Below are 13,533 nucleotides of genomic sequence, written 5' to 3' on the forward strand. Positions count from 1 at the left end.
TAGATTATAGTTAGCAGAAGTAGACACTAAGCATGTTAACTATTTACATTTCTGACTGAATGTACTTGGACTATTTGCCTAGAAGAGATTAAGGTTTAATTTTTCTCAAAGACTACATAACCTAAAACTGCTGCAAAATGAGCAATAAAATACTTACAATTTCAAACAAATTCACTTTATTAAATACATACCTATAAACTAATATTTATAACAATAGTTTTATAAAAAATATTAATTAGCTAAACTACCATAAAAAAAATAGTAAAAACATAAAAAAGTCTATACAAAAATAATAATATACAGAATAGGAAAGATGGCTATAATAGTCCTGAAAGTACTATTAAATGCTATTCAAAAGACTACCAGAAAGTAATATAAATATAGACTATACAGCTAACAAAGTCATATTTACACTTTAAACAACCTTAAATTGATAATAATTATTGTTTAGTTAAGTGATTGAAATTACTTAATTATACTTAAATTTGACTTATACCATAAAACTCGTAATTTAATGTACGTTCTAGAAGGTCCCAAAAACATCCCAAATTGACGTTCCTATTACATTATTATGCTATTAGGGAAACAAATTAAATATGAGTATATATAGTAAAAATTATGAGTATTGCCTTGAAAAGTTGTTGGTTAAATACTACTTTATTTAGGTTTATTTTTTAGAAACCAGCCTAAGGATATTAATTTTTTTCAAATAACTCAATTTGCTACAAAATTTGGGTAAAAATGTAAAGTAAAAGTATCATTCAACGTTAGCACACAATGATGTTTCAACGCCTTAACCTGAAAGCGGAATTCTTAGAAGGAAAACAAAGTTAAAAGAATTAGGTACATCGTTTTCATATTTTTTTTAAAATGTTCCTATAATTTTCCCTTTAATTCTTACAAAATTCCAATGAAGCTCTAAAATTCAAAATTCTAATTAAAAGACTTATGGTACTCATTTTTAGATACTCTTTTCTCACAAATCTATTTTTTTATTTAATCCAAGAATCTTCCGTTATAATTAGCATGGACCCACCGACATGGTATCTATTTTCAGGTCCAGCAAGTAGTCAACAATGCCAAAGTTAGCTAACATGTTTCTTTCTAATATTATTCTGAAACCATATTTTTTACTAATATTTGAGTCAAAATTAGTCACAAAGGAAGTTAGTTACATGTCCAACGATGTTACAACTAAAACTAACTACAAATTAATGTTATGTAATGACGTTGAATGCCGACCTCTAAGAACATCATTAAACATTGCTTTCCTATTAAATATAAATAAAAGGTTTAATAGTGTAGAAATAACCAACGTGAAGAAAAATACAAGTAAGTGACATTAGAGGACCACCTATAAGAGAAATCATCTGACAACGTCGTGGAAAGATTAGATAACGTATTAGAATTAGGGTTATATTTGGAAAAATAAAATAAAAAATATCAGGAAATGACGTTGGTACACATATACAAATATTCTCCTATTCAAGTACAAATTCGAATTCTCTGATAGTTGCTTTATGCCCTGATATTTGAAATGCAAGGCAGCAAGATAACGCATACGGACGTCGTTTTAAGGTCATTGCTGTACCCTAAACAAAATACATTGGACTCTTCAAAGAAATTCTTCACGTCTCTTTGTCGCACACTATAGAAGACATCTTGACATATACGTATAAACTTACCACTTTGACCTTAAACAAATGATAATGACGTCTTCGAGACGCTATTTTGCTGTCTTAGGATTCCAAGTTTACTTTCCTGAGGATGATTTATTGGAATTCTCATTACGAATTATTTAGTACCACAGCCTTATTAGTACATTAACTTGACGTTACTATGATATCTTTAAAAAAATCCACTTCATAATACTCTGGCAAGATTTTAAAAATGACTGAGGACAGCTTCTACTACAAGCACTTCTCCGGTTTTATTTTCGTACAAATCAGCTTATCCTCATCGAAGAACGTCTTCTGATCGCACACGTACTTCAAGTCGAGCAGCTGGTTCTTACTGTAGCCGCTTGTACAGTAATGGAACAGCCTACAGTCTCTTGGATCAGCATAGAACTTATTGATTTCCTTACCAAAGCAATTAAAAACGTAGTTTTTACCCACTCGAGTCGGTCCTTTATTGCCTTTAGATGACAGAGGTGTGGTTATTAATGATATTTTCTTTAAATCAGCTCGTGTAGGAGATGCACTTCTGAGCAAAGGAGTATCTGTTATGTTGGGGGGTTTAGTGGTAAATAACTCAGTGCTGAATCTATGTCTTCCAAAATGATTCCTCCCTTTCACTTGGGGTCTTCTTCTAGTTGGTCTTATCCTCCTGGTAGGATAAAGTGATACTGTAGAAGTAACAAAAGATGAAGCTGTAGATGTAGCAGTATCAGGCAAAGCTGTACCGGTTGTAGAAGTAACAGCATCATCATTAGTGGTACTTTCAACCAAAATTTGATAAAGATGACTAGAGTTCACCATTCCTGGCCTCTGTTTTGGTCGTTCCAACCTGGTTGTATCATGTAGAGGCGCTGGAGTGGTCAGGAGGGTTTGAGGGATGGTCTCAGCAATACCGTCTGTGGTAGAAGCAACTTCGTGAGGAATGGTTTGATCAAACTGGGTGGTTTCTGTGCTAGTCTCTGGTAAAGTGGTTGGAAAAGGGTTGATTTCATTATTAGCCAAACTGTTAATATCTTGCGCGTTGTTGTCGTGTGGTAAGTGATAGCTGGTTTGCAAAACTGATATCGGTAAGGAAATTGATTTTTGAATTTCCACTTCCGGCGTAGATGTTATTGTTTCAGTTGTAGGTTCTACAGTGGTTGTTTCTTCATCAGTCTTCATTGCAGTTGAATAATCCATAGAGCTTACTTCTGAATTATGTTCAGGTACTATAAAAACATCATCAAAGAAATTAATTTTATATGGCTCCGTAGTAGACTGTGTACCTGTTACAAAAGTTTCAGTTTTAAGTGGTTCTTCAGTAGTATACTGCCTTGGAATAGTTGGCCCAGTTATACTTAAAACAGTAGTACCAAAGCTCTCAGTTTCTTCAACTGGAGCATCAGTTATAGTGGAACTGGTTGTAGTTTGTTCCAAGCTCTGTTCAATAGTTGATAATTTCTCCAATAACTCATCATCTGCAGACTTTGTGCTGTCTTGTATGTCTCTTAAAGTAGGCAGTTCTGTTGTACTCACTCTGTTAGAATGCCTGTGTCTATTCCGTTTCGAATTTTTCACCTTATGGATAGATACCGGAGTTGTAGTCCTCTCAATTTCCGTTATAGGTTCATAAGAAACGGCTGAAGAATCTGTAGACTCTTCTAGTGCAACTTGTGCAAAATACCTTAGCAATTTTGCTCCATAAGAAGAGTCGGTAATAGATGGTTCGTTGTTGCTTGACAAATGTTCGGCTTCTGTACTATCCTGGGATTCTAAAAAAGCATACTTATTTAGCTTATTAAAATGGAAACTATTTAGTTCTGTGCTATCTTGAACATCAGTAGAGTGAATGGTTGATGTAGAAATTTTTATACTAGGCTCAGAGATTGAAGCTCCAGTAGTAGTAGTGGTGATTGACTTAGCAATTTCTATATTAGGCTCAGATATTGAACTTGGAGCATCAGTAGTCGTGGTCGGATTTGATTTAGAAACCTCTACACTAGACGTAGATATTGAAGTTGGAGCAACCGTAGTCGTAGAAGTGGTTAATCGAGCAACTTCTACAATAGGCACGGATATTGAAATAGGAGAAAGCGTAGTGGTAGTGGTGGTTGGTTTTTTAGCAACTGAAAAGCGAGAGCGTCCTCTATTTTTCAGGACTCTTGTTGGGTCTGAAATATAATTTTTAGATTCGTGTGCTCCAGCATGGTGTTTGGATATATCTGACTTATAACTTGCTTCTTGTTGACTGTCAAGATACCGTTGTCTACCACGGCCACGTTTCTTTACTGTATACCTTGGAGCTATTGTGGTGGTGCTAGTAGTAGTGGTACTAGTGCTAGTTTGCTTCTCTTCGCTTACTTCAGCTTCTGCTGCAGAGTTATTTAATGAAGATTTCCCATTCAAATCTCCTTTAAGATCAGTAGAATTATTTACTGCCGATTGTTCATTTAAAAGCTGGATATTGACGTTAACATATTTATAAAGATCTGATACTGCTACTTGGTTAACTTCTTCTTTTATCACGAAATCATTTTTCTCATCTGATGGCTCACTTTTCATGGTTGTTGTAATATCTAGCTCTGATTCTTTAGTGTCTTTTAGTGCAGTCAAGGAGGGTTTTACATTAAAATATTTATAAAGCTCAGAAACCACCGGATTAGTAACATATTCAGTTTCTTTATTTATACTCAACTTTTTGTTTTCATCTCTGCCAGTTTCCTTAATTCCAGCTTCATTATTATCTTCTTCTGGTTTACTCAACTTAAGTTTATTCAGGTCATTAACCTTATTATCTTTTTCATCACTTTGAGGTTCAGCTTCCTTATAAACTATAGGCTCATAATTATCATCCACATAATCATTTGGATCAAAATAAGTTTTAATTGACTGAGCATCCTCTGTTGAAGAATTGTTAATCATTTCCATAGATTTGGTGTGTGTAATAGCTTCCTTTGAAATTTCCTTAACTGATTCCTTTGAGTATTCTTGACTTTTTTCATTTTCTTTATTCATTTGAGCCACATACACTTCAGGCTCATAGTTATCATCGACGGTTGCATTAGGATCAAAACCATGCACTTCCGTCTCTTTTAGGAATGTTGGCTCAACATTATCCATTTTTTCTATAATCTTACTATCATGTGCATTCCTATATATTTGGTCATTAATTATAGAAACATTATTGTTATAATAGTTCAAACTGGAACTGTCGTTCTCACCTTCTAATAGAACTTTTGAATGATTTTCTCCAGGAGCTAATTCGTTAATCTCTTTGATAAGCTCTGGTGTAACTGGCCCAGAAACGTCTGCTGAAGCATACTTAGGGCTAGTAACAGGTGGTACAGTAGCAGTAGCCTGGTGACTTTGATACCACGTGTAAAGAAATTTTAACACCTCCACCGCTTCTTTTTCATTCTTAATAATATCAAAAGGGTTGATTTCTTTGGTAGCCCTCCTTTTTCTTCTCCGCTTGCTCTCTTTTACTTTTGGGACGTCATGATAAAAAGGATCCAGGACCACATCCCCATCCTTATAGTCATCGTAAGAAGATGGAGGCGTTTCCAGAATATTATGGGCTCCAATCGTTCCTAAAGAGTAGTTCAAACGACGACCGCTAGCATCGCTAACGCTAGCACTAGCACTGATGATGATTCTCGGTGGAGAGGCATGCTCTTTAATATACCTTTTGGTTTCCACGTGACTTTGAAGGCTGAATGGGGCAGGAGAGCTGAAAGTTAATGGAGGAAGGGTGGGCACAAGTGGTATAGGGATTTGCACCCTCTGAGGAGTTTTATCTGTTCTTGGATGATGAATGAACTGATGGTGTTGATGGAATTTATGTGGAGACAGGTAAATGGTTCTGGATGTGGTGTGACTGGAGTCATGATTAAATTCACCGAGCTGTTTGACTGTGGTAGAATGAAACTGCGGCTGGTGGTACTGCGAATCAGGATTAACATTTTGAGGATAACTTTGGCTATGTCTAAAACTATTAGTCTGTATCAAGAATTGCTGTTGCTGCGTAGGCACACTGGTACTAGCAAACGCGTCATCAAAATCAAAACTATTACTACTCTGAGGTAACTTAACACTATCACGAGCGTCTATGGCGTAAATCGTTTTAGAAGTAGATGAAGCCTGAGACTTCCGTTGATCTTCATGCTTATTATTGTTATTATTATTTACTAAATGTTTATTACTATCACTTAAAATGCCAAAGCGGTTTGTCCTTATATCTGGCGGGGCGCCAGGATTTAAACTAATATTAATTTCTTCGGGGTTGAAGCGAATGTCTGGATTCGCTGGAAAGTGATGCCCAGTGACCCCCTGGGATTGAGGCTGTGGACTGATAGATGTCGCTGGTCTGGCGGTGGTGTAATATGGTGCGTTCGACGCTGACTTCTTTGTTGTGGCGCCAGTGGTCGTTGTCGGTGTCGTTGTGGACTTTATTTGGATCGACGGGGGTTCAGTCTCTTGAGGAACTTCTGGAGTCTCTAAAAATGGAAAAAATTTATAAGGAAAATTCAGGAAAAAAATTTAAAGGAATTTCTTTTATTAATCGATCTGCGACTGAGATCAGAAGAACATAAACTGTGACATTTGGCAAGATCGCTGGAAATCCTACCGCTGCTCCAAGAAAACATAATGGTGAGTTGACGTTGACATTGGTAAGCACAAGCTTCCCCTTCTGGCAACTGCGTCAAACGATCATGGTTTTTTTAAAGCCTTTAAGTTGTTTAATTTTAATTTATTTTTATTAGTCAAAATGGTGGTGATTTAGCATGTTTTGACATATTTTCAGTATTAAAAATTATTAAAATATGTTATTTACCTTCTAATATTGGCCCTGTGTTTCCATACAGCTCTAAGTTTAAACTATAAAATCGTTCCGATTTTGAGCAGTCTACCTCGTCTATTCTCTCGCATACTCGAGTTTCCTGTAAGAAAAATATTTAATAATTTAATTTTTTCAATTCTCGGTGAATATTGGTGCAAATAGCAATGTTTTTTATTCAAATCACTTTGTGAATTTAATTTTGATTCTCGAGGATCTTTTACTGATTAAAGAAAGTAAATATATTTAAGGTGATTGAAAAAACAACTTACGAATTACCCCCTCTTATTTTTTGAAGGTGTTTATATAAAAAATTGAAATTTGGTACACATCATTAACAACCTAAATACTACTTTTTGGTTCCTAGCACATATTGCAAAATTAAAAAATGGTGGCGGGACGCGATTTTAAAAAATTAAATTAAGTAGAAAGTAACATTTTGAAAGGGTGTAATTTTGCTATGGGTAGAAGTAATGACTTAATATTCTAGAACCGTAAACCTAGAAGTCGGAGCTTTCAAATGGTGTATCGCATGATCCTCCTTTCAATTTATTTAATGTTTTCAAAATGGCATCCGCCATTTTGAAATTTTGCAAAATGACCTAGAGACCAAAAAGTAGTATGTACACTGCAATTCGGACACCCAGTGAATTTATAGAATAAGTATTATAAATACTATACTGGCATTAACAAAAAGTTTTGAAATTTATTTAACTAGAGCAGGACCAACGTTAAAATTTATAGTTCTTGATAACGTAGAAAATGTATTATCATAGATTCTGAGCAAAAATACGGATTAAGGATTTAATTTAATTTTAGATAATATAAATAGCCAGTTAGAACCTAATTCCTTAAGCAAAATAATTACTCTCCATAATTTCTACGTAGAAATCGATAATTCGATGATGAATAACCATAGAATAGACTCCTCAATCTCAATGGAAAGCAGATAGCGAAACAATAAAACTTTATTGTTATAATTCTATAGATAATAATTAATTCTTTGTTCTAAACTTAAAAAAAAATTAGCTTGTAACTTCACCTAATCGTTCGACTAAACTTTGCTATTTAGTAGACTATATAATCGCAAGATTAAACCACAATTTTTGAGATTAAGTTAATACGGTGCATATGGGTATTAGAATTATTGACATACCTGATCAAAAACGGTACCATTTAAACACAAAAATCGAATGTCCATGGGTTCGTCTGCTTGTCCAATGGTACAGACGTGAAACATCTGACAATTCGTCTCGAGATCGGCATAGTATCCTCCTATCACTTTGCCTACGCACGTAAAGTTCGTGTCGGGTAAGTTGTCAAAATCCAAGAACTACCAAAGAAACAAAGAAAATTTCATTAAAAAACATGCAGTAGATGTGCCCTAGAAATCTTCTTTTTAAGTTATAATTTTCTTCTTAATGACTAGGGTTTAACAAACCTTGTTTTTTTGATTAAAAAATGTTGCATTGTGCACTCGATATTGCCGTGCTCCAGTTGCACGGTAACAATAGTGCTGAAGGTTCAATTATTTTAATGAGATTTTAATAATATGAATTTAATTGCTTGTATTTCGCTAAAATTATTATTGTATAAACGAATGCCGTATTAATTTTACACAAAGTTGAGTTCGTACAGGAATAAATTAATAAGTGAGATAATAGTATATGACACAATCTACGTTTTCTTACGCAATTTTCAAAATTTTTAGTCTTATTTAGGTTGCCAACTGTATTTTATTAACATATGTGCATCGTAAGTAAAAATGACCGAGTGAGAGGTTATTTTTTGGCAAAAATATTTAACAAACATTGCAAAATAACTACGGAAATACTAGATAATAATATAAGAAAAAATTAACTGAAAACAGTTAATGAATGACTCAGTCCACAAAAAAAAACGTAATTTTTAACTTGATTTTTTACGATACATTAACATCAATTCTTTTTATGAAAGAATAATTTAATGAATTTAATAAATAATTCAAAACAAAGTAAAAAGAATTAAAAAAAAATTGCACGTAGAGTTAACGAATAAATAACCTTTTCCTGTGAATAAATCCCAAATCGAATTATAATATTAATGGAATTTATGAATAAATTAAGTAAAATTAAACATTTACCTACGTTTTAGACACAAATTTATATTTAATGAAAAAATAACTAAAAACAAATATTATAAATATAAAACCCAAGAAATAAATGCATAGTGAAATTATAGGTAACATTTGACTAATATAAAAAAAAAATAATGACAAGAAAGGTAAAAGAAATAAGTAAATATACTTTAATTTTAATAGCAATAATTTTAATTAAAAAAAAAGTCCTAAAAATTCTTCCGTATCGGTAGATAAATCCAAAATAAAATGATAATATTAAACCTTAGAACATTGAAAGGCTTTCAATGTTCTAAGTATTAAACAAAATATTAATGGGACTTTAAATACATTAAAGATCTATACTATATCTATCCCCTGGATATTATGGGTTTAGCTAAATAAGTTTATTAAGATAGCCATTTGGTATGTTAAAACTTTATATGCAGTAGAAAAACTATACAACCTAACCCAAGAAATGAACAGGCTGAAGATCAATATTTTGGAGTTCAATGTAAGTGAAGCCCTATAGCTAGGCAACGGAGTGATTGAGTTAGGAGTGAAGGTATTTATTTTACTTCTCAGCAAACAATAATGATAACTAAATCACCAACATGAAGTCGAAATAGTCTTAAATAAACCACTTAAGAATTCAGTAGAAAAATTTTATTTCATTTGAAAGACTTCTAATAATCCAGCTGCGAGGCAAACTAATCAATATTAACAACATTCAGGCTTATGCCCTAACAGCTGATAAGTCAAATAACTAAATAGAAGACTTTTACAAACTAATAGATCAAAGCCTTAAACTAACCAATCCAAATGAAATCCACATATTAATTAAAAGCTTTAATGCTAAAGTGAGTAGAAGCAGATTAGGAACTGTGATTGGAGACTATGGCCTAGGTGACAGAAACGAAAGAAAAAAAACATTAATTTAGTATTATGAATAAAACAATCTGGTTATTTCAAATATGTACATGGTATAAATTACTACACCATCACCTATATACTTAAAAGTCTAAAATGCAGGTGCTGATATCGAATCAGATCACAACTTACATACAGTGCATCCCAAAAGTTAGGTCTAAATTCATTTAAAATTCAGGGGTGTGTTCGAAAAAAAAAACGCTCGGACCCGTCGATTTTTATTTCAAGTTGCGCATTTTTGTACGTGAAGGTTGTATATACAGGGTTGTTCAAAAATAAATTACGACCATCAACTTCATTTTTTTAAATGAAAGCACATTTTTTTTAATTTCGCGTGGAATTCTACGTATGTTTCATGCATCATGTCCTATACCTAAAGTCAACAGTTATCGAAAAAAAGACGATGCATGTAACAAATAAAAAAAGAACAAAAATTAAGTTCAAAATGGTTGCCATTCACTGCTTGACAATATCCAAGGCGATCAAGAAAGTCTCGTTGCATATTTTCAATCATTTCCTGAGTTATGGTGCGCACTTCTCTGCGAATTCTCTCTTTCAAGTCGTCTAGATTATTTGGCCTATTAACAAATACCTTCGACTTGAGGTATCCCCACAAAAAAAAGTCCATTGGTGCTAGGTCAGGCGACCTAGCAGGCCATCCTCTCCTTCCTATCCACCGATTGGGAAAGGTTTCATCCAAAAATTTACGCACAGTGGCAGCATAGTGCAGAGGAGCGCCATCTTGCTGGAAAATTAGTTATTCGTCAGGATAGTCTGGGTCCAATGGATTTGGAAATAAAGCTAGTAATGCTGGAACGAATTCAAATTGGAGAAAATCGAGATACACTTGCCCCGTTAAAGTCTGTTCAAAGAAAAAGGGACCTATTACTCTTCCGCGCACTATTCCACACCACACATTTAGTCTTTGAGGGTACTGGGTGTTTACCTCCATCATCCAATGCGGATTTTCTGTTGCTCAATATCGACAATTTTGTCTGTTCACACTACCATTCAAACAGAACGTGGCTTCATCGGAAAAAAATAATATTTGTTACTAAATTATTATTTAGATTGCACATATTTTGTAAGTGTTCACAAAACTCATTTCGCCTACCGAAATCGTCATCAAATAACTCTTGCACAGGAATAACTTTGTAGGGGTGATATTTGTGCTTTTTAACTATTCAGTGAACTATAGATTTCGCCATGTGTAAATTTGCCCCAATCTGCGACAGAGGAGTGCATGGATTTTCTTCTAAAGAAAGCAAAACGTCAAGTTATTCATTTTCATCTCGACCAGATTTCGGCAGATCTCTAACATGACCGAATTCTTTAAATTTAGCCTCTATTCTACTCACCACCTTTTGACATATCGGAGGACGATTAGGATGGATTTTATTGAATAATTGAGCAGCTTCTCTTTGAGTACGTGTTCTATCACCAAACCCAACCATGCACAGAATATCTATTTTTTCTCGTTCCGTTAACTTTACTATTGTGAAAATCTGTTTGGCGTACAACTGTCATACAGACAGAAACTGGACTGCGAAAATACACGGTCACCAGCCCACAATAAAAAAATACGAATAAATGGAATTTTGCTCAATATAAAAATTCTCAGAGATGACTCGTAAGGTGAACTTCAATAATGTTTGGTCGTCTTTTTTTCGATAACTGTTGACTTTAGGTATAGGGCATGATGCATGAAACATACGTAGAATTCCACGCGAAATTCAAAAATAAAATAAAAAAAAGATGCTTTCATTTAAAAAAAAATGAAGTTATTATTGTCTGTCGTAATTATTGTCTGTCGTATTGATGGTCGTAATTTATTTTTGAGCAACCCTGTATATACAAACTTCACGTACAAAAATGCGTAACTTGAAATAAAAATCGACGGGTCCGAGCGTTTTTTTTTCAAACACCCCCCTGAATTTTAAATGAATTTAGACATAACTTTTGGGATGCACTGTATAAGTGCTCAAAAATACAGACATTCAGAATGAGCAACATTCAGAATGAGCACACGCAATACTTAAATAATCAACTCGACAGCATAACTTTAGCCAGTGATGTTGAAGGATGCTGGTATAACATAAAAAGGCTTTTAAAATCTCAAACAAAATGACAAATTTACAACAAAAAATGAAGGGGTAACCTGAGAATATTAAAGCTAATGGAAGTATGAAGACTATGCAAAATTCGGAAGCAAGTACAGAGACTAAAAAAGAAGAATCAGAAAAAATGGCTTGCCGAACAAAGTGAAGATGCTGAACAACTTAGTCGTCTCAGAATCAGATAGAATATCGTAAATCTGTAAAAATATGCAATTAGGCTTTTCAATGACCAAACAACCCAACGATTCAATTAGAAGAGCTGACAGGACCAAGTATGTTATTAGGAGAAATCAGATACGCCATAAAGCTTATAATGAATAACAAAACGCCAGGGCCTGATAATATATTTTTCTGACACGTTCCAATTTATAAAGAAACAAATTATCATCTTTATTCCTTTTGCATACAAGGCTCTTTAAACGGTGCAATGAAGCTAGCGGCAGCAGTCAGTTTAAAAATGGTTTCGGAACAAGAGAGCAATATTCAGTATATAAACCTTATCAGGTACAAAGAAAGGATGTTTTTATGTTTTTTATCGATTATGATAAGGCCCTATATAGTGCAATATTATAATACCTCCTAATAACAATATATATATTCTACTTCTCACCTCTTGATATCGAATCTTAAGGATCTGGGTCTCGATGGTAAAGATTTTCAATTTAGTAATTTCTAAACAAGCAGCAGTTCTATATAAAAAAGGTGTAGGACACGGCTGCGTTTTATCACTGATTTTCTTGAATCTATACTTAAAAAGAAGAGTGTTTTTTGAGTGGGTTTGAGATAACCCTATATATGTTTTTTTAGCGCATAATAAGTACACTCAATGTACTTATAATGCGCTTACACCCGAAGTACTGCTAGTCAGGGATAAGTCAGGCTAGTAAATTTTAGCAACAAGTTGGGTTTAAATCAAAATAGCTGTTTTATTTTTTAGTTGTACAAAGAAATGCATGGAACAGTTTACCGAGGAAGAAAGAAAAAGTGTGTTAACCAATCTACTTAGCCGTACGACAAAAAAATGAACAAGATACTTATTTACAAGGACTAATGGAAGCTAAATAAATCGAGAGAAATCGCGTGAGAAGTGCGGAAAACAAACAAGAAAGAAAATCAAACTTTTCGTATTTTGTCTTAAAATGCTCAAATAGAATTTCCGTATGCAAACAGGCATTTATAAGTCTTCACGTCATATCGCACTAGCAAGTTCAGCGCCTGAACACCTACTTTTGGCAGGTAAACCACCAAGCGATCTTAGAGGTAGGCATAATAAATAATAATAATGCCATGAATGGACTCAAAAAATTATAGAGCACATTCAGGCGTTTCCGGTCAAAGTTTCACATTATTCCTCCAAAACCGTACGTTATTTAGATGCATCTTTGACTGTAAAGAACATGCATAGCCTTTTTGTCGAAAAATATCCAGAGTTGGAAAACTTAGTTAAATACGAATTCTATTTAAAGTATTTCAACGAAAACTTCAATTTGAAGTTCGGAAGACCCCAGGTTGATGTATGTTCGGAATGCAAAAGACATGGAACAAGTCTTAAAGATGTTAACCTTAACGATAACGCAAAGAGAGTGGTTGCAGCTGAACTAATAGTTTATAAAAGGCGGGCGAAAAAGTTTTATAACAAAATTAAAGAAGTGCAAACCCTTTGTACTGAACGACCAGAAGTGATGGGACTAGCCTTTGATTATATGCAAAACATGCCACTCCCGCATATTCCGGTCCAGGAAATAATTTATTTTAGGCAGCTTTGGTTATTCACATTCCAAATACATAACCTTAAGGATAATACTGGCCATTTTTATACTTACCATGAAGGTCAAGGTCAAAAGGGACCTAATGAAGTGTGTACATTTCTTAATGATTACATAATGAAACATTTAC

The 13,533-nt window shown here is 33.8% G+C and overlaps 1 protein-coding gene across 2 annotated transcripts in view; it reads right to left on the minus strand.

Moving 5' to 3' along the window:
- Positions 1 to 310: 310 nt before the first annotated feature.
- Positions 311 to 13,533, minus strand: part of LOC126736002 (serine-rich adhesin for platelets-like) — a 125,368-nt gene continuing 112,145 nt past the window's right edge. For both annotated transcript variants that reach the window (XM_050440158.1, XM_050440147.1), the window contains exons 4-6: positions 7,652 to 7,828; positions 6,493 to 6,598; positions 311 to 6,154 (exon numbers count right to left, since the gene is read on the minus strand). In XM_050440158.1, the coding sequence (XP_050296115.1) occupies positions 1,911 to 6,154; positions 6,493 to 6,598; positions 7,652 to 7,828 (4,527 nt within the window). In that variant the 3' untranslated portion in view covers positions 311 to 1,910. The remainder of the gene's footprint in view (positions 6,155 to 6,492; positions 6,599 to 7,651; positions 7,829 to 13,533) is intronic.

This window comes from Anthonomus grandis, chromosome 1 (assembly GCF_022605725.1).
Source record: "Anthonomus grandis grandis chromosome 1, icAntGran1.3, whole genome shotgun sequence".
Lineage (NCBI taxonomy): Eukaryota > Metazoa > Arthropoda > Insecta > Coleoptera > Curculionidae > Anthonomus > Anthonomus grandis.